The sequence below is a fragment of the Convolutriloba macropyga genome, chromosome 2 (assembly GCF_964194025.1).
Source record: "Convolutriloba macropyga chromosome 2, txConMacr16.3, whole genome shotgun sequence".
NCBI classification, from domain to species: Eukaryota; Metazoa; Xenacoelomorpha; order Acoela; family Convolutidae; genus Convolutriloba; species Convolutriloba macropyga.
This window is the reverse complement of record NC_134469.1, coordinates 13338149-13365086: the sequence shown is the minus strand read 5'-3', so window position 1 is coordinate 13365086 and position 26938 is coordinate 13338149. Positions and strand designations below refer to the sequence as shown.

Below are 26938 nucleotides of genomic sequence, written 5' to 3'. Positions count from 1 at the left end.
CGTCGACCCGGATATTAAAAAATTTCTTACTGATTAAGGTTTTCGAATTATTATAGATCAGATATTAGTTCGAAATATAGTTCAATTTGTAAACCCGTGCGCGTGAATTGAAGTTATTAAAGTGACTTGCAACGTTTAGGTACTGGAGGACGATACTGTATCCAAGGAGCAGTCAGCACTTCAAGCGTCTTCATCGAAACTACACGTAATATTTATAGTTTCTAGCCTAAAAAATCAGCCACCGACTTCCATCCCATTTCCCGAATTGCTGTCAAATTCGCTGGTTTGGCGACGAATAGCACGTAAAAAGTTTCAAGATTTCAGAAAATGTGACAAGTATGCTTCTAAAAACACAGTAACTATGTATAGTGAACTCAAAATTGTTAGCCCACAGAAAATATTTTCATGTACAACTTCGAGCTACAAAGTTAATAAGGGTTCCTTCATTAGCGATGCTTTTCAACGGTATAATAGCTATTATGGCTATCCTGCGTTGGCCTCATTAATTTTTAAAAGTTCCATTACGTGGCCAATGTGTGCGTTGTCGAGTAAATATGCTCACCTTTCGTACTGTTTTCGATGACCATGTTTTAAAATTATAAGCTGTGTGGAAACTATTGAGATTAAGCAAATTTTGCTCAAATTTATTGGATATCCTAAATTATTTTCCACTATATTTTGTTTGGGGCTAGCGTGCCAAATAGCGACAATGCTTTGTAGCTAACTTTCATGCCATAATTAACTGTTCTCCAAGCGTCACTTCTCTCCTTGGTTGCAGTATCTAATAACTAAAAAATAAAGAAAACCTAATTGTTGAGAAATTCAGAAATGTTCTCATCGACACTAATTATGCAGTAGATAGAGAATTAACAGTTATTTCATAACCCATATCACCGAATACAAGAACAGTGAAGTAATTGATTTTGGTCTCAACTAAATACAAATAAAATTCGCGCAACAAGATTTTACGCTTATAAAATTCTTTAAACTGTTGGTTTGGGTTGTTGAAACCCATTATAAAATGTAAGATCTTTCAAAAAAGAATTAAATATTTCTTTGTTTTGAGTAACAACATTTCATCGTGGAAAAGGGTTGCACAATCTTAAAAACAGTTACGAAATATGGCCAATCGTTTCAGCAAAACGCCACGTTTTCTGAAATTTAGTTTTTCGTACGTTGTTCACTTAATGTAAACACAATTTCTTTCTATGGCGTCTATGAAAAACATAGTAACAGAACTTTCCAAAAATGCGCCTCAAAAAATTTCAGAAAGAAAAGAAAAAATTATGAAGGAAAGCAAGCGCTAATAGGGAATTTTTAGTCACATATTTTTCTACTATAAAAATAGAATACCGAAACACGTTTTTTTCTTTTGATTTGTTTGAGCGTGATTTTTTTCACTGAGAGCTGGCTATCCAGGTCTCGAAAAGTAACCTTAAAAGTAAAGGGACGCTGGTGGTCTGAGATAGAAGAGAGGTCTCATGCTGGGCACCTTGAACATTGTTTTTGTGCTTGTGGTTTTAACAATAAGAGTCTGAAAAAAAAATGCAGAACTTTTATTACGGAAAAAAAAGATTGTAATCTCAGGATTTTTGCAATACACAAAGGATATATGCCACATGGACCTGGTCTGTTCAGTCTGGTTGATACTTTTTTGCACCTTCTAAGGAAAAACATTTATGCTTGACGTCCTCTTTTGAGAGTTTATTAAAAAAAATTGACGCTAATTGGAGTTTGAACAAACTATGTGTACCGGATCACGCTCAGAAAACCAACCCATTTCATAGTTTGATATTGCGTATTCAGATTGATCAAAGTTTTTTTAGTTTTGACCCAAGATACTGTTTTTGTCTGTTCGGGCAGGCCCAAGGTATGGTCTCCTTCTCGGTCAGACGCATAGTCATTCTTTGGGTCTCTTTGGTCTGACTCATTTGGGTAGATGACCTCATCCTGAGTGGGGATATACTATTTGAAATTCATATGATAACAATTTTTAAGCAATTATTACTCGATGCAGGGTTTGAATTGCGCATATTCTCAAAAATGTTCTTGATTTTTGTTAAAAGAGAGAACATTGGTTCAAAAATTTTGCCATTGTAGATTAATTTAGCTATGGTCATCAGTTGCTGGCATATATGTTAGATGTTAAAGAAACACACCAATTTTATTTCCAAAAACTGCGTTGTTCTTACATCCGATTTTTTTCCGTTAAAAGTAGTGAGAAAAGTTCAGCCTACAAAAATAACGCATAAATTATAGGCATCAAAAAGTGCTTCTGCGTTTTTAAGGTGGTTCGACCGATGATCTGTCTTTTCTCTTCAGTCTAGCACATGGTCTGCTCGGTATGGCTTAGAGTATCTCCGTGGCTCTGCCTGGTCTATACCAGCATCTGGGTATGTACGGTCTGCCTCTAACCTATTTTTGGTGGAGGACTTCAACATGAGTCAGCATCTCTGAGGGTGAATTCTAGAATTTTCTAGCCAAAAACGACAAAAGCTTACGATTTTTTTGTCGGTATTGTCGTTTTTGTTCGGAATTAAACATATATCGACAATTTCTTACGTTTGAAACCGAATTTACCGAATCTGGCTAAACCGAACATACCGAATCTCGCAAAAACGATCATACCGCAGCTTTCTTACGATCTAGACCAAACATATCGACAATTTCTTACATTTGAAACCGAACATACCGAACAAACCGAACATGCCGACCATTTCTTACGTAGAAAACCGAACATACCGAACACTTATTGAGTCGTTTTGTTCGGTTTTCTCAACTAGGGTAACATTTGCTCAACCAGGGATTATAATAGCGTACATTTTCAAAAACTCTTGATTATTTTAAGAAGTGGGGATTTAGTTTCATAAATTTAACTAGTATCCCAGTCGAGACCTGGAGTTTACAAAAAAAATTACGAAATCAAGGTGGTAAATTTTGACCTGAATTGCAGAACCGAATATATTTTTAAAAAGTCTAGACGGATTCCTTTCACAAGACAAGTGAAAATTTTTTGATAAAAAAAATGGTTTGTACAAAAAATTTTACAGCCGTGAGCTCTGTGCCTGAACTTAGCCTAACTTTGTAAGTAGTGAGCTTACCTCAGGAACCACACCACTCCCGAAAATTTTCATATTTGGTAACCCATATATAATGAACCGCAATTAGATTTGCAGCCGCCTAAAGTCAATACAGTTTCAATGGTTGAGCCAAGCTTGAGGTCAAAGCTTTGGTTTCTGCCAAAGTCAAGGACAGTGGTTTAAGTTCCAGCATGAAATGAGGATATTTTTCAGCCGAATCAAAAAATTTTCATTCAGTGGTATGGGGCACTCAAAGACGGTCCTGTGAAGGACGGTTTTTCTATGGTCCCGTCAATGATGGTTTGTTATTGGTAGAAGACGATCTTTCCACATGTCTAGACCTTGATTAGAGTGTAGATTTTTTAGCTATGGGCCTAACTCCAGTCGATTTGAGCTTCTCTTTCGTGACGTCATCAGTATGCAGGTTGATATGGAGAGCGAGTCCAGCTTTCATCAATGTGACGCAAGAAGACAGCTACAATGTTCTTCTCAACGGACAATTGTTCTCAAAAACTTCGGCTGACAAAGAGTGTATGGTAGTTTTTATATTCCTATCAGTTTAGCCGAATTCTTGTTTGAATCTCACTCTTGATCAGACAGGCTCGAATCCCGTGTTGAGAAATTCTTCGGATTTAAACATAAGAAATTGTCGGTTTTCGTCGCTTTTACTTCGCCAAAACCGATCAAAGCCCTTACGTTTTTTTCGACGTTTTGATCGGTTTTCGTCGGTATTTTAACGTAAGAATCGTCGGGTTTTGCCATTCTAAAAATCTCTCAAACGCGACAGTCCCTGCCAGGGTTTGAACCTTGGACCCCTATATTACTAGCCACCTTCTCCTCCACTGCACCACTTGTCACTTAGTTTTTCTCTATTTCTTTTGTATTTAAAACAAATTGAGACTGACAATACCGACAAAAAAACGACGACAATCGACACTTCTTACTGCCAAAACCAACAATACCGACAAAAACTACGACACTTCTTACATCAAATACCGACAATACCGACGAAAACGTGGATAATCGACATTTCCTACATAAAAAACCGACGAAATCGACAAAAGTCGACCAAAAACGACAGTTCTTGCTTCGATTTCGTCGCAATTCCTCAGCCCGGGATGAGTACCTCTTTTTTCTATGTGCAAAACTATCTCCCAGGTTGAGAAGTCAAGCATATGAAAAAACCTATATAGTTGAGGAGGCGGGTAAGTAATTTTTTACCTAAAATATGCAGTCGAAAACACAAGAGACTTAGATCCAAAGGTTTTTTTAAAAGTCGACCCACGTGTCTTTTTCTTCGTTTTTTCTTCTGATAAAATTGCGATCCTTGACGAGCATTAGAGAGTAATTAAGGAAATTGGCAAAAGCTAGATGTGGTGTTATATTTATTCATTAATTTGAAATCAATCAAGTGATTTTTTCTTCAATTTAATTTACGAGACTCTACCTAACTTGACAAAATTTTCCCAAATTTTTTCAAATTTTTCAAGGTGGCAAGATAGAAAGTGTTAAATTATTTTCCGCGCAGAAAGTTTCTTGCTTAGTGGTATTCAAAGCTCAGGCAAAATTTATAACTACATTTTATTTAAAAAACACGTTTGATGATTATCAAGGGGATCTGTTCTTAAGTCAACACACGGCTTTTCATAAGTTGACCCTCGGCCTTCGCATAAGTTGACCCCTGGTTTTTGGTAGGTCGAACTTGGGTCTTTTCGTACATTGACTATTGTTCTTTTCATTCGCAAATAAAGCTTGCTTATGGTCATGACAATGGTCGACTCATGGTTTTTTAATAGCTAATACGTTCGATCAAAAGCTTTTTTCATGAGTCTTTTTACCCAAATAACTGCTGCACTTTCTTAAGATCAGCAACGTTTTAGAAAAAAAATCCCTTAATAAATACAATTATTTAATACTCCTTATTGGTCAACAACGGTCCTTTACCAACCAACTACGGTTTTTTTCATAAGTAAACCTCGCAAGAGTTGGTATGAGAGAGCAAAAAATGCATGAATCTGATCAGAAATGGATGTTTTTTATTATTCACTGGCTGCAAGTATACGCGTATTTATTTGAAAACTGATTTGGTAAATATTTGGTGATTGATTTTCAAAATATGGATTGATATCCAACTATAGACATTTTTACTACTTTTTCTTTTCTGTAGTTAACTATAGTCACTTCGCTTCTGTTCCATTACTCTTACAGCTATAATTATTTTTTCAAACTTTATTTGGAGCTCAAAATGCAAAATAAGAGACTCGTCTTACACTTGAAAAAGTTACAGTCTCTACGTGAAAAGCCAGTTAGTATACATGAAAAAGTTGTATGCTGATAAATTAGTAATTTTACAAAAAAAACAGTTAATTCTTTTAAAAAACTGTGTTCAATTCAGCAGATTTATAAGCTTCTAATTTTGTTGTTTTTATGCTTTAAGTACGCGCGAAACATTTAGTCTTGCTCAAGGACAATATTAGCTTCGATGCTACAATAAACTTTTATTTCATGATGTGAGAAAATCAGGAAATGTTTGCTGCCTCTCAAACATCCTAAATTATAATATTAAGATATAGATTTATTCAAAAGAATAACACCATAATGAGACTAATATGAAAAACTATGTAACAATTTTTCCGCAACGCAAAAATTATTTCATCCTTTTTTCACTGTTAACAGAAAAAGTTTACCAGAAAACAAATGAAAGAAATTCTAAAACTATAATCTTGTATTAATTTTCTAGCCCCTAAATGGTTTTATTAATATAATTAGAGAAAATTAAACAGCAAAGTATGATATAGTTTCATACAATAGGGGACTTACAGAAATGATGAAAAAGTAACACATTTTTCTGCCACATTTTGATAGATAGCAACACGGGCATTTAAATTCAAAAATGTGCTGTCATTGTATTCGTTTTCTTCAGCATTGGGACTTTAATTACATAAATCATGAACAATTTCTCAGAATTTTGCAAGGCAAATCCGCAAACATGTAAGTGAAATTTACCTCGTCTTAACGTGTACTTATGTCTGTACTCAGATGTGTATTAGCTTTTAATGGACGCTGATAATCAAGGCTCTACTGAACGATGTATAAAAAATTGACATATCAGTATCTTGATGTACCGATTTCAAGAGTTATATACAGAAACATCTACCTTACACTTAATAACAACTTGTGTGTCAAAAATGAAAAAAAACTCAAGTACTTGTTTTTTTTGTAGATATGACACGCTTTTAACTTTTGTGCTGCAAATGCATGCCTAGAAATGATTTCACAGCAGGTAATCAGAAGTGATTATGTAGTTTTGTTTGATTGTTGGGGCCTTCAATTTGGTGAACAAGCAAGACAGTCCTGGACAAAACAGTCCCAAATGGCAAAATGTTCCCAGACAAAACAGTCCCAGACAAAACAGTCAGATCTAAATATACAGACAAACATATGAGCATCATTTAAAAAAGAAACCCTCAAGTTATTCATATGATTGTATTTGTTTGAAGAAAAATTAAGCTGATTACAAAATACTTTTTCCAAACAATATATTTTGAAACAAGTTTTTGGTTTAATTCTGACTCCTATCAATCCTAAAACAATGAATTCAGCAGCTTAATTTATAGATTATGTTTTTCAATTGCTTGTGGTTTATACTTACAATTGTTTTTTATTTGGGACTATTTTGTCTGGGATTGTTTTGTCTGCTTCCTCGGGAATATTTTGTCTGGGACTGTTTTGCCTGGCAAGATTTTGCGATTTGGGACTGCTTTGTGCGGGACTGTTTTTTTTCTGGAACTGTTTTGTCGAGACTTGTTCAATTCAAGTTCTGAGGTCCAACTACCCAGGTTTAGAACTCGACTTATGAAAAGACTTTATAATTCTAGTAGGCGGTCCATTATTGGCCATAAATACACAGTCCAGCTCCTAACCAAAGTCAATGTAAAGTCTTTTCATGGTCCAGATAAGGTCATTTCATAGCAAACTAAGGTCTAGTATGGTCTTTTTATAGGTCGAGCATGGTCTTCTCAAAAGTCGAGGATCGCATTTTGTGGGATTAATAAAAGTTAATGTTTCTATAGTTCATTTTGTAGATGTGTAAAACCTACCGGCAACACCAAACTAGTGTTGCAACAGGCAGTCCACCTTCGCAAAACAGGTGGAATTTCGCCAAAAAAATCTTAAGATTTATTCATTTCCTAATATAAATTAGTTTTCGCAATTAAACAATATAGCGAATTTTTTTGGCAGGATTCAACTAGTTAGCAAAGCTCTAACAATCGACATTTCATCAGCAATGAGTTCGGTGTGTTATGATTGAGTTAATTTGGTTCTAAAATTCGTTTTTTCAATTATATCTGTAATAGCATAGTTCGTTTTTCGAGAAAATATAAGAAACATTGAAATTTGTTTGGTAAAACCCGTTGACTACGTTGTAAGCAAAGGTCATTTCTCAGCGCAAATGTAAATTTTGTGGTTTGAGCGTAAACTTTTTAGATCGAGCAATCAATAGCAAGTCCAGCATCAATAGTTTTGGTCGTGCCAAAGTCTAGGTGGACGATTAGGTCCAGCTAAATTCTTTTCATGAGCTGTTTGAGTCCAGCATAGTCTTTCCATAAGTCGAGCCTAAACCTGGGTAGCAAAATTACTTATTGCGAACAGCCGAGTTACAAAGCAGAAGCTGAGGAGAAACTATTTGTGAGGTACTTTCATCTTATCCTGATTCACATATTCCTGTCTTATTCCTGTCCTCTTCATATTCATGAAGTTCTGGGTTATACCCAATAGTCAAATTGGGACGGTTATCTGCTAACATCTTATAAGACTCTTGTAAGGTTCTTGTATTATTACGCATCATCTTGTAAGGGCTCTTACACGATTTTACCAGATAACCGTCAATCTTGCAAAATTCTTATACAATAACCGACGACTTTGTAGGACTCTTTTCAGGTGTTATGAAACCTTTTTGTTATGAAGCATGATTACAACTACTAAAACCATTCAGATACTAAAAACAGATTACGGATGTTTGCTGGAGAGGTTTGATTTGATTTTCAGTTAAGTTTTTAGAACTGTTCGTCTCTCTTATATATCAGTTTGATTCATCCATGAAACAAATCAAAAAGAACAAAATTTTCTTGAAAAATGACATTTGAGAAAAATAGAGAAATGCAAAATCCTGTAACCCAAAATGAAAGGAAAATAATTTTTTAATGGAGATCTAAGTAGATAAATTGTACAAAACTTAAGTTTCTATCCTTTCTATCCAGCTACTTCACTTTCTGACCAAATGTTGCGAGTGTCAAAAAAATTCCTGTGACAAACTTAGCAGATAGCCGTTGCATTATTGTCTCTTAGAAGATAACCGTTTTATGCAATACTCTCACAAGATCTTAGCAGACAATCCTTATTCGCAAGAATATTTCAAGATCTTAACAGATAACCATCTTTGTTCGTCTAGGGTATTGCAACAGGTCTGAATCAAAAAACGGGTTCACAGAGACCTTAGAGTAGGGGGAGGATCATAGAATTTGTTTTCAGTTGTGAGCGTGATTGTGGATAACTTGAACTTGTGCGATTCCTACACTGTGACAATTGTGCCTACGAGAGGAGACTACATTGCTGATGGCTTATCAATTGATATTAGAAACTGTAAGTACACACACACAAACTGACACACACATACACACACACACACACTTACACACGCACACACACACACACACACACACACACACACACACTTACACACGCACACACACACACACTTACACACGCACACACACACACACACACACACTTACACACGCACACACACACACACTTACACACGCACACACACCCACACACTTACACACGCACACACGCACACACACACACACACACACACTTACACACAAACACACACACACTCACACTTATATTGTATCAATTATATCATATATATATATATATATATATATATATATATATATATATATATATATATATATGTATATATATATATATATATATATATATATATATATATATCCTCCTTTGATTGCTTGTTAATTATAAATTTTGTGCCAGTTTCAGCTAAAGCGGTGCTTCTGTTCGTGGGACGGATAGAGCTAGGACTTCATTCATTATTAGTTGTTTTTTTGGTCGCACTGCAAATCGTATCAATCTCTTTGATATGTGTCTCTGGAAGTTTTCGTTTGCTTAGTCATTGGCTCATTTTTACGGCGGTTCTTCTTGTTTATCAAAGTTGTATTTCAGTATCAGTTTGTTCGTTTAGTCCGGGATTCGCTTCCCATGTCGCTCTACCCAAATCTGACCATATCTGAATTTTTTTTGCAATATTTTTGTGTGATTATAATTTTAAATAGAGTTCAGAAGTAGTGTTGATGAAAAGCGTGTTTTTGTTTTCAATTGAATTGAGCCTCAAATGATAACATTTTTTGCCTTCTCAGTCTCAGTTTTTTTTAGTTTTTTGGTGATTTCATTTTGATTTTATTTTTGGCTGCTTTTCTATGATGGCAAACGGCACTCCTAATATTTTAAAAAAATACTAATCCATTCTCGCTGTGACCGTTAGATCGCGCTTTAGTCATATCTAATTTGTTTCACTTACAAAAGAAGTGACTTGTGGGCCGATTTCACTTTCTATTTGGTAGATTTATATTGCTTGGTACAACTATTAGAAGCAGGCGTTTTCGAGACAATTATAGTTCCTATTTCTGCTTGCATGATCGAAAACATCTGCCAGAGTTTTGCACAGCCATCCGAAAATGCTAGAAAAAATACATGATGATCAATAAATTTGGGTCCTTCAAAAATTAATCAGTTTTCTTTGAATTTTATTTCGTTTAATTTTTTTTGCAAAACAGATTTTGAATATTGACCGAATTTAATACTTGGGTTGCACTATGCAGATTTTTCCAGGATATCTTTTTTCATATATGTTCTTCAGGTGTGTATGAACATTTATGTCGTACACAATATTCTGGATGGCTACTGCGAAATTCCTCGAAAAATAAACTTTCTGTTTCAATTCGTCCTTCGTCAATTACGGACGCAAATTTTGCCTTACCACATAAGTCCAGTCCACAGTTTTGTACATTATGGTTCACTTGTTTGAACTGCTCTTCTTTACATGTGTCGTTGTAAAAGTCTTTCGAGTAATACTTCTTAAAAAATCTTTGGCAAAGCGAAGTTGGAGGGCATCTTACAATCAAGTTGAGAGCTTTAAGGTGCATGCATTCGATTGCTGTCTTACCGTCAATGTAAGATCTTTCTGGTGTTTCAGTTTATCGAGTAACGCTTGATGGAACAAGTGAGTCATTAGATCTGTCTCTTTTGTTTATTGCTTCGCTGTAAGAAAAGTTTTTGTCATTAGTTAAGATTTCAGGTCAATAGGATCTTTGAATTGCGTTGCATTTTGAGTTGCATTTCGCCGATAGTTAATTGACTGATATCACAATGTATTCGATCAAAATGGTTTTTCTCGATTAATTACATGATTTATTTTCGTTAAACTAAGAGTTAGAGGAAAAAAATTGGTGTCATCTATGGTACCTGAAAATTAATGGTGCTAAAATATGAGCGTTGTGCTTCCCATTTTCGATATATATTTTTCTCAGTTAAAAAGTAGTTTTGCTGTTTTTCGTTAGCTCTAATCTTACCATAAAATTTCTCATAATAATTAATTGTGCGGGCAGACTTTTTTAAGGGTCGAAGGAAACATAGTCAACGAGACATATTTTTGTACGTTGCAGCTGCTCTATTATAATTTTAGAAATCGTTGAACTATCTATCCAACTTGTTAGTATGCTGTTGTAAGATTTTTTGGATCCATGTCTCTTCAATACTGAAAGTGGGGCAGCATGACTAGTAACAACAATTGTAAACTGTTTTTGCATTAATTATGCTGCAACTACTCAATAGACAAAGTGCTCCAAGCAATTCTAACCTGTTGACGCTGCATATCAATTTTCACAAAAAATTAGAAAAAAATGCAATGCTCTTTCCTACAGCGTTCACAATGTTGTCGTTGAAGTGTTGCTCAAAAGCCATGGCGTTCATATGGCAATCCGCTCTTGTATCTAACTCTTTATTGAATTGGTTTATTTATTTTGCTTTTGCAAACGGTTGCTTAGATTTATTAAAAGAATCCCGTCTTCTTTTGATCAAAAAATTTCGAGGAGTTGGTTAGAAGAGTAGTATATATGTTCTAACTGCGGAATAAATTCAATAAAATGATGCAGTGCTAACCGGAATAAAGGTGGTTTTTCGAAAATTGTGAGTGTTTTTAAAAATAAAAATGCTGCAATTTTGTTTCTAGTGTTCTATGAGAGGAATCTTGTGACGCTTCTTACCACTCTTTCATTTTGCTCGCTGGTTTTATTATTAATTCAAACGGAAAATTTTTTTGTCATCTAATCTTTTTAGACAATTTCAGACTACAGTTGGGTTGTCCTCTAATCTCAATCTACTCACTACGAGGTTCTCTTTTAAAAGACTGAAAACAATTTTTGTGTCCGATTCAGGTTGAAAGTATAAACAAAATTGATTTTTGTCAAAGACGTTCATTCCACATGAGGGCTCAGTTACTTCAAATTAATTCCGTTGTGTTTCACCTTAAATGACAGTTGATAGTTGACACTTCGTTAGGCTGTTTTGTACTGCGAGAAACATAGCAATTGAGTTGCAGGCTCTGGCCACAAAATATTCTTTTCTGAATTCGACAACATTTTCAGTCAGTCAATAAAATTCTGCCTTGAATCTGTATGTGCTCTACATATCACTTTTTGATATGTTGAAATTTTAGTTGAGAGTGTTATCTGAATATAGATTTAACTAAACTATGGTGATTGTAAATCTAACGTTCTTAAATAAAACTGCTCCTGCTCTCCGCTAGGGCTCAAGTTTTTTGAAATCGGCCGAATCAGTTGTTTATTTTGAGCAGCTGGTATTCGTTTTCACGGAATGATTTTTCTAGTAATTTAGAATCAGTTGCTGATTTAAGTTACCGGACAGATCAAATTTTGATCTGAAGAAGATCTGAATTTTTTGATATTCGGATATTTATTCGCCTTTATTTCCAAATTTTTATGACTCATTTTTTATCATGTATAATAATTGGATTACGGCGTTGACTTGCAGGTAAACTTGATACTTTCCCTGGAAATTGACTTTTACACTGTGATTTTTTGCCTATTCAGATAAAGAACGAAAACGGTTGTTTTTATTGGTCTATCAAAAACTTCCTGCGTCATCTTTTACAACTCTTTTGGCAACATGTTTATTGTTGCGTGTGGTTTTTTGCGATTCATCTCGTCTTCCTTTTGCTTCAACTCTGATGTAAACGTTTGGGGTCACGCAAGTCTTTGAGTGTTTTCCGCCCAGTAATTCTATGCCTGCAGAACTTTTATCACTTGAGTTCTCATCATTTACTAAGATGGGCATTCGAGTATGTCTATTGCATTCCATAACTTCATTTGGATCCTCGATTGATTGTTTGTATATTGGTTCGGCCTGCCTTCGGTTTATGTTTCAGGAAGGTATAGAGTATTAATCTCTTTTTGGCCAATTTGGCATTTTTTTGTGTAATCCCTTTTTAGATCAATTTGAATGTTTTTCAGACTTATGTATGATGATTTTTGGACCTATTTTTGACGTTTTTCTGACCAATTTTTGACCAGTTTGGTGGTTTTTCTATGATCAGTGAAATCCTATCGATGAGCGTTCTATGACCCAGTGAAATCCCGTTGATAGATTTTCTGTGATTCAGTGAAATCCCGTTGATAGATTTTCTATGACCCAGTAAAAATCAGAACCTTCCCATCGATGGATTTTCCATGATCAGAGAAAAAGTGGTAAGGAACCATCGATGACCCATTGATGGACTTTTTATGAAAGTTCTATGATCCATCGATGGATTCACTGGGAGCCCAACCCGGGTCTTTTGTTGTCTTTCTTGTACGTTTTCATTGTTGGCGTCAGTTTTTTCAGGTTCGTTGTGTGCTAAATGCAACCATGTTGAAGATAATTATCATCTCATGCACTAAAAAAACTGATTTTTTTGTTTAAAAAAATACTCAGCAGTGCTGTACACGAAAAGTCAGCAAATTTTTTTTTGACTCACGGTGCAAATCACTGGTGTTTGTTGTAGACTTTGCGCTGGAATTTGCATTGAAAATTTTCTGTGGTCAGAGCCTGCAACTCAATTGCTATGCTTATCTCAATACAAAACAGCATAACAAAGTGTCAATTATCAACTTTCGTTTAAAGTGAAACACAGCGGAATTAAGTTGAAGTAATTGAGCCCTCAGGCCGAATGAACGTAGGTGAAAAAATCGAGCTTGTTTAATTTTTTTCAATTTGAATTCGTAATGTTTTTAAATATCAAACACGTGAAGTCTGTCAGTGACAAACGACATTAAGGAAATTAAAGAAGAAGAATCATATTTTACACAAACCCGTTTTCAAAACTGAGTTCAAGTGCCGGAGTACCGTAAAAAAGTTGCTCAAAGTGAGTAAAAAACAAATAAGTTTGGTAAAAATTTAAAAAGTGTGCTCACAACCTGTACTCAGGTTGCCCAAAGTTTGCCCAATTATGATAAAATAACTTTAATAGGGTAAATTTGGCGCAATCATTATTTAACTTTGTTGAAGAAAACTTTTTTGTCTGGGAAAAAATCATTAAACGTTAAGCATAACTTCTCTAAAAAATGTTTGCACAACTTTGAAAAATTATATTGACCACAAAAAATTTTTCAAGGAGTTTCGTCAATTTTTCAATGGGTTTCAAAGGGTCGCATTTTATCAAATGTCTGTCCCAAACACATACAAACAGACAACACAAACACACAAACGCACACATAGTAATGCAATCACTCAACTTAATTTAAGAAATTACAAACCCACACTCTCGAATAGATCATTTGTACGTAATGAAATGCATAATTAACAGTGTGGGTTGATTTTAAGGGAACGATTCTGCGCTGATCGTCGACACCTACAGTAAGAAAATACTTTCACTCTTTTGATTATTTCGCTATGTCCTTTTTGATTTCATCTGAAATTTTTTTCTCAAATTTCAGCACAGTTTCCAGATGCCCTGGGTAAGTTGATCTTTCGGATGCTATTCTCAATCTTGATTCAAACATTGTATCATGTCAATCATGTCATGACATCCAACAGGTGAATGCGACGTTTGTCCGAGTGTCAATTTTTCTGAAACCTGTTCATTTCCTTTCACTTCTGGAGGAAAGACTTATTCAAAATGCGCTCAGAGCCCAGATGGTTCAAAGAATCTGTTCTGTCTCAATGGAAAAGGGTGGGAAGTTGACTGTAACCCCAGAGCTACCTACTGCCGTGAGTATTATAGGACTGCATTTGTTTCGTCAATATTTTATTAAGTTCAATGGAGGGGAGGGGGGATTGAGTTGATTGAAGTTCCATAGACTAAAACAAAGGTGTAACGGTTAGTTGTGTCCAAACCGAGCATTGTCTGAAAACTTTTTGTTTCTAACGAAATCTTGCAAAAACAATCTTCAGATTCTGACTAAGAGTGGCGATACTGGCGATAACAGTTAAAACGATCGAGCAAAAGTAGCTGAAAAGTTAGCAGGTGACCTAAGTGTGTCAAATAAATCCTGACATTCGTTATGACTCGCAATAGTAACACAATATTCTATGAGCGAGTGTTAAACTTCCGGAAAGTCATGCAATTATCATTTTTTATTTAACTCATTTTTAGTAGACCATATTTGAAACTGCTTGTTGACGCACTGAAGAATGTCTCACAGGAACTTCTATGCTGCTAACCACCAGAAAAGTACTCAAATTTAATGGTAGAGTAAACACAAAAAAGAAAAATTTAGGAAAACAAGAAGCGACCAAATAAAGGGTACGGGTTTGAGTTCAGCTGGCTCAAGAATAAGAGCAAATTACATAAACGATAATATGGTAAAGGGAAAAACACAGCTAAAATTGTTACAAGATTGAAGAAATTTATGTCGAAATTTAACTGGAATTCAATCACTTTTCTTAGTTTTATTTAATACTAGTATGTTTTGCAGTATCTCCCGTGCCATCATTCAGTGAGGATATGGCTTTTGAGACAATCAGTCCAGGTGTGATCAATATCACTTGGAGCACCACTACTGATTACTACACCTCATTCATCTTGTATCTCAACGAAGACAACATTCTCAATATTACCGATAAATGTGAGTTTGAATTAAAACCCTTTTTCTGAAAGAAAGTAACTCCCGTTGACATTTTATAGAATTTTTGGATAAATTTTGCTGCATAAAATGTCGATTTACATATCAATAGAGCAAAAAATGCGCACTAACTTGTTCATTGCTGTGAAATAATGGGAAAAATATTGTTTACTCATATCAATTGATTGGGTCATCAATTGGTCTGCGTTACTCAAAAACCTGTCGAATTGTTTTAAAAATTTAACAAAAAAATCTTTCAACCTTAAGAGTTGGCTCAGCTTGCCGCTCTCTTTAGCTCAAGGCTAATAAATGACGTGATTTATATTTGTCTGATGAAGAAATAAAAAAAACTGGGTTGCGTTCAATACCAAAATTTTGGCCTCCCAAAAGAGTCAATTGTTTTTCTTAAAATCTACTTTAGAAAGTTTTTATCAGGTTTTCAGGTTTTGAAAAAAAGCAAACGTAACTGTTAAAAAAATTAAATCCGTTAACCTGGCTGCACAAATAAAAAAGAGAGACAGAGTCTTTCAAAATCTGCCCCAAGAACAAAAGTAACTGATTTTAGTATCACAAGTCAAACTTTCACACCGATATTCATAAACGCCTATCAGATAAAATCTTGCTTTTAACCATTAATCTTGAACGATGTTGCTTATCACCGGATATCTTGTGGGCGCTTTTTGTTTCGAAATCTTACAAGATGATTGTTTTCCCGCACGAACTTTACATGATAAAAGAGAAAATATGACATCAATGACATCAATGACAAAATTTGTCAATGCATTGGTTATCTTTTTGATGTAATCAAAATATATGTAAAGTTCAGATATGCTATTTATCAAAACTGATAAAAACAAATCAATTTTCCACAAATAGTCAACCCAGTTCAAGAAAAAAATCACGTATCATGTATCATGTTTCGCACGTTTTGTTTGAAAGTTTTTGTGCCGGAGAATTGGAACATTTGCTAGCAGCGCCCGGCTGCTCAGCAGTCCTGGCTGCATCGGCATTTTTAATGAAAGAAGAGGTTAAACATATATCAGTTCTGCAATTTTCCCCGCCTGAATGGTGAGAGTTTTGCATGCCAACAACAATATTGCATGACTAATAACAGAATGACGCCTATCATGTGCAACTCTCTTATACTCACATGGATTTTGCTAGAACATGGAATTTGTTACAATATCTTGCAATACATATTTGTGAGTGCTTCTAGGGATCATGCTTAAAAGATTTGTGGACATTTATCTTTTGCGCCCCCAGTTGCACGTGCTTTTTTACTTTATAACTTGCTATATAGCAACACACAATTTCTAATTCGGTGATAAAAACTCTGGGGGAGCGTATAAAACATACTAAACAACTTTCGGGCTTTCGGTTGTGGTTAATTGTTACTTTGGTTTCTTGTGTTTTAATTAATAACAATTATTTATCTTTTGGATTGATGTTGGGTGAAGATGCCGGGTGTGATAATAAAAAGGTGTTGACATTTCGTCCAAACTTCTGGACTCTGTAATTGCAAAAACAAATCTCAAACATTCAATGTGGGCATAAATAACACAATAATTATAAAATATTGTTTTGTTGGATTGATTAAATAAAGTGAAACGGTTTTGTGTTGCAGTTAGCTGTGTTACAGAACCATAAATCCATAGCTCAACTCTGATTGAGTAAAACTAGAAATGTTTGGTTTTTGGTGTTAAATAAAAGCTCTTATATTAAATTGTCTTTAATTACTCAAAAATACAGAGAAAAATGTCCAAAAATCTGAGCTGTCAGAGTTTAGAAAATCATGCAAAAGCTAGCAAAAATGATTAAGATTAATTTTTTGAAATAGTTGGGATTGGTAGATCTGATACGAATGCAAGCTTATACCAAGGTATTGCGCTGAGATTATATAACTCGTATTGCCGACGTATAGCTGTAACAGGGTCGGAAATTTGTAACAGGGTCAAAATTATCAACTCTTATTTTTTGTCACAACGAAAATTGATAAAAAAAACAATTTTCTCCAAAATAGCAACATTAGTTTTGATAGGCAAAATTCTAACTGAGACTTTAACGCTTCTCGACTATTCGACCACCGCGTTGTCGCACGTGACCGCCAGTTTATTTGGATTGGAGTACATTTGAACGAATGAATGAATTAAAATTAGTTGGATGGTTAGCTACAGGTATATAAATTTATGTATTTTGAAATCAATAAACATCATTCCGACCAGGACAACGTTTGTTTTCAGTTCATTTGCTGGACAATTTGACAGCTGGGAACTTTTACGAATTTGAAGTTGTCATCGAAAGTTATGGACGAATTGGGGACAGTCAGTTTGTTCTATTTCAAGCAAGTAAGATACACTAAATTGCTACTACTTTTGAAGATATTTCACAGTAAATTATATAATTTCGGAACCTTTCGGCTCTATTGCTGTCCGTTTTCAGTGCAACGACGGTGTTAGCCTGAGTTTTATAAAAACCTAGAAAACGAAGCTGGGAAGCTTCCGCATATATGAAAAACAGCAGCAACAAGTTTTTCATTTCAAATACTGAACAAGAATGGTTGTAATTTGGAGCATTTGTTTTTTCTTGCTCGGTAACTCATACCAATGGTATGAGTAAAGCCAAAGTTCTCAACACCTGAACAATCGGGGTTGAAGTTTAAATTCAAAGTGAATAATTAGTGTTAAACCAAATTATTATATCTGAGTTCATTGGAAGTTCATAAAATAAGCACTACCTTCGCTCAAAAATGTGAGATTCGGAAGATAATTGTTCCGACCCCAATTTTAGTGAGTGGTGAACTGTAGGCTCACCATATTTTTTTTGTTCTTGCCCATTTCGGTAATTTTTGCAAAGTTATGTTACTATTTACAACGTCTCCGTATTTTAGTAGCCATGCAGTGATACCCTGGCTATTGATGGTTTCATCGTAATTATTCAAAATGATAAAGATTTAGATTTTAATTTTTGGATTTTAGAGGTATTCTTTTCACATATGGTCTTTTGACTTCTGTTTTGCTTTTTTCCTCAAAATTTTGTAACGAAATATAAGATTTTGTGAATTTTAACCGTTGTTCAGTTTTTATTTTACTAAGTCTTAACATTGACAGGGTTTCATTGCATATACATACAGTTCAATTTCCTGAAAAATTATTGATCTTTTGATTTTCACTTGTAATTGTATTGTTTCATTTCTGAAAAAAATATATTCCCCTCACTTTTGTTTTTTTGTTTGGTTTTTCTCATCTGTTTATTAAACCTTTTGTCAAATTATAAAATGTCTAAGATGATCACAGTAACATTACATTTTAGCTGATTCCTGCTGAAACTCATGTTTTTGGCTGTTTAAAATTTTTTGACTTCTTTTAACTTTGATTTATGTTTAATTCAATAATGAATTTGTGATAACACCTACTGTTAAGTTTTTTTTATATGGATTTGTTTTCTTTGAGATGTAGGGGGGTCGAACTCGCTACAGGAGACGTAACAATGCACCAGTTTTATTCGCGTGTACTTGACAAGATTGAATAGTGTGATTTTTGTTGCAGCTGACAAGAGCTCAAATGCTTTCGCGCACAGTCCCACTCCTACAGCTGTCAAACTATCTTGGGATTCTTTCCTGACAAATGACAAACGTCGATTTCGAAGATCCTCTGACGCTATCGATGCAATCAACATAGAAGTAACCTTTGAGATCAGTGACCTTTTGACCTCCCTCTTCACTCAAGAGCTGGCTCAAATGTTCATAAACACGACAATCGGTTTGGGAACATCGGCTGAGCTGCAGAATTTGACATCTGGATTCCGATACACGGTTGTAATATCTGGAATTACTTCGCAGGGAGAACGTGTGGAAAACACAAGTCTCGTCACTGAAGCCGTTACAGGTGCAGTTTTTCACTGTAAATGATCAAATTCATCTAGATATCTATGCAGTCACTATTCTGCGTTTTTGCCTAGCCATAGTTATGCAGGCCATAACCCAGGTTGAGGTCCGGACCAAAATGTTCTCTGATGAGACCGTCCAGACTGAGTTGACCTCTGATTAGGCTCGAGGCTCCGTCTGCGCTTAAAGTAAGCACGAAAACCTCTTCTAATCAGACTACTGTGCGCACGAAAATAGCCTCTTCATTAGACTAGTATGCGCTCGAATCCGCCTCTCATCAGACTGACGTGCGCTCAAAATCGCCTCTGATCAGACTAAAGTGCGCCCGAAGTTGCCTCTTATTAGAGTAAAGTGAGTTCAAAATTATCTGATCAGAGAATGATTTTGAACATGAACAAATCTCAATATCGCTATAATATATTTATTTCAAGGAAATTGATGTTTCAATCCCATATTCATCTAAGGAAAAGCCAAATCTAAAAGTATTGCATATGAGTAGAGAGCCCAAGTGAAGAAACAAGAATAATTTATAGAGCATGCCATTAACACATGGGTTTAACTGAATAGATGAACTTAGACAACTTTGTATTAAGCAAAACGTCTAATTTCAAATCTTTGAATGGGTTCTGATCAGAATGCTGCTGTATTGCACCGAGAACATGTGTATGCTTGAAGATGGTCTTATCAGAGCTCTATTCGGTCTCACCATCTCGACCTGGGGAGTTTTCAATCACCAACCCGGTCGAAATTGAATGGTTTTGCCTTAACACATGGGTTTAACTGAATAGATGAACTTAGACAACTTTGTATTAAACAAAACGTCTAATTTCAAATCTTTGAATGGGTTCTGATCAGAATTCTGCTGTATTGCACCGAGAACATGTGTATGCTTGAAAATGGTCTTATCAGAGCTCTATTCGGTCTCACCATTTCGACCTGGGGAGTTTACAATCACCAACCCAGTCGAAATTGAATGGTTTTGCTTTGTCTAATTTTGTGCAGATCTGAAGGGTTCTTGCAACATTTTGCCTAATCTTGCAACATTAAGACCAAAATCTTGTCAAATAACCATTTTTGTGTCAGAATCCTAATTTACTCGGTTTTTCGAGTAAAACTGTACTCTCAAAATCCATGTGAATCAACGTCAAAAACTGCTCAATCCTCTTGGGTCCTTGAAAACTTAAAACAAAAATTTGCAAACGTTGAAAGTTCTGAATGTATATTATTTGCAAAGAACAGTTTGGATTTAGATCTAACGCATCATTTACTTATGCTCTTCTAAATTCCATGGGGAAATATCCTAAATATTCTAGATGAAACAATTTCGGCAAACGGTTGTTTTTGGACCTGAAGAAAACTTTTGAAACAATGAATCATGGCAATTTATTTTTAAAAAAACATGAAATTTGCATTTTTCGTAATATTATTTAGGTTTATTTGAAAATTCTCTTGACAATAGACAGCAATATGTTCAAATCAACTCTGTCTCATCTAATACAACAAAAAATTGACTGAGTTGTTCTCGATGACTCGTTTTTGGATCCACCTTTACTTTTAATATATATATTATATATATATATATATATATATGTATATATATATATATATGTATATGTATATATATATATATATATATATATATATATATATATATATATATATATATATATATATATATATATATATCAATGACCTTTCGGAGTGTGTTAAAATTAGTGAAACTATTCTCTATGCTGATGACACAGCAATCTGTTCACATTGAAATAAAAAGTATTTAAGGGATGTCAATGCAGCATTAAGCTGGTTTTTCTAAGAATTTATTGTATAATTTGTTTTCAAAGAAGGTTCGAGTCAACTGAAAACTTTGTCACATAGAACGTTCTGCTATCAGTTTATGAAATGTTTATTTTTGATTTCTTCAAAATAGTTTTCAAAGAAATCATAGGGAAATCAAACTAACTTCTTCAATGAAATCATTAGTTTGCACAAAATGAAAACTAGAGGCTTAATCAGCAACATGATTCCAGTCACGCGCTATCGGACAAATATAGAAAAAAATTTTTAACACAATGGAGATCTAATATAGCTCTCAGTTTTGAAAAATTGAATAACCTAATTCTGATAAAACTAAAATCATTGATCAACTCTAAACTCGGTTCTTTTTCTTTTAAAATTATATCTATCTTTGTATTCATAACAAATTTTTAATCGATGTCTTTTTTCAACCACGTCTATCCTCAAAATCTTTTTGCATTGTTTTCTGGGACACTTTCAAGGAGTTGAACTACCCTTAGGATTGTTCCCTCCAGACAGTTGACTATTTAAATTACAATTGTGTCTGGTAAATGGTTTCAAATATTTCAGGCATTTTTTCAGGCATTGACAAAAGAAAGCGAAATTTAAAAAAGACAGAGCAAATCTTACAACCTGAAAGATAAAAAAGAGAATCGATATATTGCACATAAAAATTGCATATAATATTTGAACATGAAATGATAGTCAATGTATTCAGTTTATTCAAAGATAATTTTCCCTTCCCCTCAATGATAACCTTGCCCTTGTTTAAGTTTTCAAAACGGATCTCAAAACTAATTTGATGGTCCTCTAGAAACTTTGCAGTTCCCTTTTTCGGAATCATTGTCTACTCTGCACCAGAATGAAATGTAATACGTAATGGCCTTGGCTGAAAAACTCTGCTCTGTTTACGAAAGAAAAAATAAAATTAAGGGTGATTTAAAAACAAATAATTAATTAAAAATAAAGGAATTAATGAGGTAACAACGACGCAACTACAAAAAAAGCGGCAATTTCTCCCATATATTTTTTAAAATTTTGCAATTGTTTATCTATCATTTGCTTAATTCCTGCAGTAAACTTAGTTATCGCCCGTTTATAAACTGTTTTTGTCAAATTAAATTTTAGTGTAGAAACAGATTTTAACAATTTTGTTTAAAAAAATTGTTTTTAAAGCGTTTTAACGCAATTTATACTGATTAATTTAAGTTGCCAGCAAAAGCGATTGCTTTTAACAATTTTTTTAATTGATTTTATTGATTTTCAGGAAAAAGCATATAGTTTTATTGTGAATTATTTTCTTTTAGTTGTTTATGCAGTTGTTTATCGAACATTTGCTTAGTTCCTGCAATAAACTTAGTTATCACCCTTTTAAAAACTGTTTTCGTCAAATTAAATTTTAGTGTAGAAACAGATTTTAACAATTTTCTTTTAAGAAAATTGTTTTTAAAGCGTTTCAACGCAGTTTATTCTGAATAATTTAAGTTGCCAGCAAAAGCTATTGCTTTTGAATAAATTTTTATTGATTTTATAGATTTTCAGGAAAAAGCGTATTATTTTATTTTGAATTATTTTCTGTTAGTTGCCCCCAACGCTATTTCAGATCAAAGAAAATAGCAATTTCAATAATTTAAGTGCTTCTTGCATTAAAAAAATATGTTTTCAGTTGAACCAATATTCTAAATGATATTTGTGATTTGCCAGAAAGAATCTAAGCTAAGTTTGGTACTCGTAGCATGCTAGCTTGTCTCCTAAAAGGGGTGGTCAAAATCAGTTTAAAATATTCTCAAAAGAGGACAATTAGTCAAATAAGATTTTTTAGGGTTTGAAATTTTCTTCTTGTAAAGTTTTCCTCAGGGAGGAAGATATCGCTTGCCTTCAATCAGCAAAATTTAAATTTGGGTTCTGCCTGGTTATGTTTTTCCAGCTAAAAGGAAATATGTTTAACAGCCAAAACGATAGCTGATTGAAGAAAAAGTTGTCAATATCTTACAAACACAGGTTGTTTTAAAATAAGTTTGAATTTTGGCTTGTCGTAATATTTCGTTTGCAAAAAGTTTCGCTTGCAAAAGATTTCATTTCCAAATGAGTTATTTAGTATCAACTAACCAATTAGATTTAATTCAAGGTCCATGACCCAAGCCAGCTCTGATAAGACGGATTTGGGTCGCATACAAGGGTATTCGGGCGACCAAAATAATAGGTCTGTAAAGTGCTACGGTCGCGTGATAATCTGGATAATGGTCGCAAGAGGGCCTGATCAAAAACCAAAGTCTGGACATAGTCCGGACCATGGTCGCAAGGAAGTCTGATGAGAGACCAAAGTCGGATTATAGTTTGAACAATGGTCGCGCAATAGCCTGGACAACGGTCGCATGGGAGTCTGATCAGAACCAAAACGAGGACTGTAGCCTGGACAATGGTCGCTCGATATTCTGCACAATGGTCATACAAAGGTCTGAATAGGGACAAGGAGGCTCGGTAATGTGCGTTCGCACATAAAGTTCCGACCCAGTTCATCCATATTTTTGGTATAAATGTCTACCAAATGGGGAACAGTATTTCTCAAAACGAAATGTGTATGAACAAAAAGATCGTCTCCAACGCAAAAAACTCAGTGCAGTGAAAGATGCCGCATTGATTGATGAGATCAGTCATTATTAAGAAAACAATTCAAGACAAACAACAAAATCAAACGATAATAACGACAAACATTAGTTATATCCAAAACTTTATGAACATTTTTAAAAAAAACTTACTAACAAGGTCAAAATAGCGTCGGATAAAACTGAAACCAAATAAAGTAACTTTCAGTTCACTAGAAAAGATATGGAACCACTCCATCGAAAAGCTTGGTAACAATTAGACAAAAGGAACAAAAAAAAGCAAAGATAAAAAGTTGGCTTTTTTTAAAAAACAATTAACTTCAAAGTAATGAAAACCGTTAGATAACAATTGAAAACATCCGACTTGTTTATTATCCTATAAGCCTCGATAGGAGGGCTTTAAGACCTGTCATTAAAAAATGCGGTTAAAAAAGAACGACAAGCAGGGAAAAGAAAAACCTCAATTACAACTTGCGAGAAAACGCTGTCGAAGCCGTAAAGCCATTTTGCCCCTAAAAGTATGTTCAATTGAGCCTTTTTTGAACGCCATTTTTTTAACAGAACCTCTCATTGATGAGAGAAGGTAACAAGCAGACAAAGAAGAGAAAAATGGCAATATTACGTAATACTTTTGTAGTCACTAAAATACGTAATTATTTTCATCGTCACAAAAGCCGTTAGCTAAAAATTTAAAAAATAAAATTGGTTCTTCTATGCATCCAAAGGAAACGCCGTGGATCTGTAATTATTCCCAGTGTGTTTTGCGTCTACAAAGAGAACGTCAAATATAGATAAAATCAAAATTTATTTACTTTTTTGCGCAACACCCGAGACGAAGCCAGTAAATTCATAACTAATTCTTCTTAAAAATACATTTCGAAAACTTGAGAATTCCGTCGACTACAATTATGTTTTTTGTGACCTCTAGTTAATGAAACCAGGTAATAAATTGACGAAAAAGATCAAAAATGCGAAATTAAACAAAGTTAAAAAGAGTTTTCTTTTGTTCTTGGAAACAAATGTTTTCAAAGTCATGAAAGCCATCAACTATCTACTAATATCACTATGAAGGCTCTTTTGTCCCTCCAAGAAAAAACAATGAGACCTTTTATCATCCAGTCAGTTTCATGCCACTTAAAACACAAAGTAAAAACTAAATTAAAACAATCTTAAAAAAATAAATTAAATTCTTCGAGAAAGGGGTATCGAAGCCGTTAAAACCATAGTCTATAACTTTCGAGACTTTTATATGTTCAATTGTGCCGTATTGTGAGCGCCATTAATGTAATTTGTTAGCTGTCAATAATGTGATAATGTGACCAACAGAAAAAAACGTGAAAAAAGGGCCAACACCAAAAAATCCAAAAAAAAATCTTGCAGAATCAAAGCTAGAAAACCATAACTTAGAGCTTAAAACCGCACAATAGATCAACATCTAATTCATAAAACAGAAGAGGAAGAAGACGCACTCTTTTTTTGCTGACACAAAGATACAAGTTGACCAAATTAAGAGAAAAATTTTGGAAAATTTCAATAAGACATTGTTTATTTTTAAAGCAAACACTTTGAAAGTCAAAATGATCATAATCTTCCGAGTAAATAATTTCAACACAAAATTTCAGAGAAGTTTTTGAGGTCATCAAGACTGACCTTTGATATGAACTGTTCTGTTATTTAGTTAACATAAAAAAGATCGAATTTTTTTAAAAAAAGACCGACTGCTTACAATCCGAAATGTTTTTGGATTATAACAGTCCAAGATTCCAAGATTGGACAAAAACCAGCCATGCTTTTGCTCTTCATCCATTTAGAACACTCTATGGTATTGAATGCTTAAGGTCTCGATAATTTTTTAATTACAACTTCAAAAATAATTGCTGTGTTTTTGAGAATTATGGAGTAAAGTTATCAGAAAATGGCAAAAATTTGATTCTAGACGACTCTCAATGAACGTGTTAGTAAAACTAGCTCTCTTTGTGTTTTGCAAAGGTCGTGTTTGTTGTTTTTTGGTGTGTACTTCCGGCAAACTTAATCAAAGTGGACTAAAGAAGCCTATTTCGGCAATTTTTTTAAATGAAAAAGGATGAATTTTGAAATATTTAGCCAAAATTTTAGCCAAAAAAATTAGAATAAAAAAGACAAAAAAAAATTTTTTGTCCCTAAAGACAGAATCAGCAGTACTATTGTTACCAATTTTCACAAATTTCAGCAAAATTGACGAAATTTTAAGCAAAATTCCGGAAAATGTGTAGAGAAACAACGGAAGTCCGTCTATTTTTCAACCCCCATAACTCCCTTTAAAAAACTTCAAAACCTCATAACTCCCTTTAAAAAAACTAAAAAACTAATTTCAAAAAATTTTTATATTCCATATTTTACACTGGAGGGGCTTTTTAATGATACCACTCGCAACTCTCTACGATGAATATATCGATCGGTCAAAATTGTCCGAATAAAAAAATCATTTGATTAAATAGTTGCTCCCCCTCAAGAGGGGTCGGAACAATAAAAGTCTGACTTTGGTCTGTCTGACCAGACTAATGTGAGCTAAAGGTGTGATTAACCTCATAGTTTACGCTATTCTAACAGGAAAGAACCAAAATGATACGTTCGTTATTTTTGCCCTATTACTATCAGTAGTTTAACATCTAACATGGCTGGTATATTTATTTCTTACAGGCTGGATACATATTAGGCCATGACCAGCTGAATTGAGCGTAATACAATTTGAATATTTGAATATAAATTTTTGTCGCACGAAAGTATCATTAAAGTCGCATCACAAGTATTGTTCGCTTAAGGGTCGCAGCAATTGACTCGTCTGCACGAAAGTTGCTCTAAAATATTGGTTGCCCTAAAGTTGAGTGAAAATTTTTGATCCCACAAAAGTCGCATAAAAAATGGTCGCATTAAGGTCTGAGGCCTGTTGGGTCTGGATTGGTCTGGCTAAAGTCGCAGAAAAGTTGCACAAAGAAAGTCTGATCAGAGGTCATTTCGGTCTGGCACAGTCTGAGCAGAGTTAGTAGTCTGAAGATAGTCTGAGCAGAGCTGGCTTGGGTCTGAGACCTTGACCTGGTGAGCTTGCATAATCAGATAAAAGACCATTTCCAATAAAAAACTGATAATGAAACCGATAAACATAAATTTGACAAAAGCTAAAAAAAATGCCACTGTTCTAGTGCCTGGCAACATCACTGACGAAGAAAACCAAATTGCGCTAGTCGCCAGTTCGTCCGACGGTCTTGAATTGCAGTTTCAACTCACTAATAGATCCTTTTCAGAACTCATCAATGTCATTATCACTCTGGTAACGACCTCTCTCTCAACTGAACAAGGTTGGTTAACTTTTATATTTCTCGGTTGGTTAAC

General features: G+C 34.3%; 2 protein-coding genes across 2 annotated transcripts in view; one reads left to right on the top strand and one right to left on the bottom strand.

Moving 5' to 3' along the window:
* LOC142356726 (S-formylglutathione hydrolase-like) overlaps nucleotides 1–26938 on the bottom strand; it is a 341513-nt gene that overhangs the window by 196498 nt on the left and 118077 nt on the right. The gene's annotated exons all lie outside the window — the stretch shown is intronic.
* The window catches only part of LOC142334821 (uncharacterized), a 92190-nt gene that overhangs the window by 51224 nt on the left and 14028 nt on the right, over nucleotides 1–26938 (top strand). The window contains exons 16-25 of the mRNA XM_075383146.1: nucleotides 140–205; nucleotides 3447–3611; nucleotides 8613–8723; nucleotides 14046–14078; nucleotides 14159–14179; nucleotides 14259–14432; nucleotides 15140–15289; nucleotides 17527–17631; nucleotides 18832–19170; nucleotides 26749–26904. Coding sequence (XP_075239261.1) covers nucleotides 140–205; nucleotides 3447–3611; nucleotides 8613–8723; nucleotides 14046–14078; nucleotides 14159–14179; nucleotides 14259–14432; nucleotides 15140–15289; nucleotides 17527–17631; nucleotides 18832–19170; nucleotides 26749–26904 — 1320 coding nt within the window. The remainder of the gene's footprint in view (nucleotides 1–139; nucleotides 206–3446; nucleotides 3612–8612; nucleotides 8724–14045; nucleotides 14079–14158; nucleotides 14180–14258; nucleotides 14433–15139; nucleotides 15290–17526; nucleotides 17632–18831; nucleotides 19171–26748; nucleotides 26905–26938) is intronic.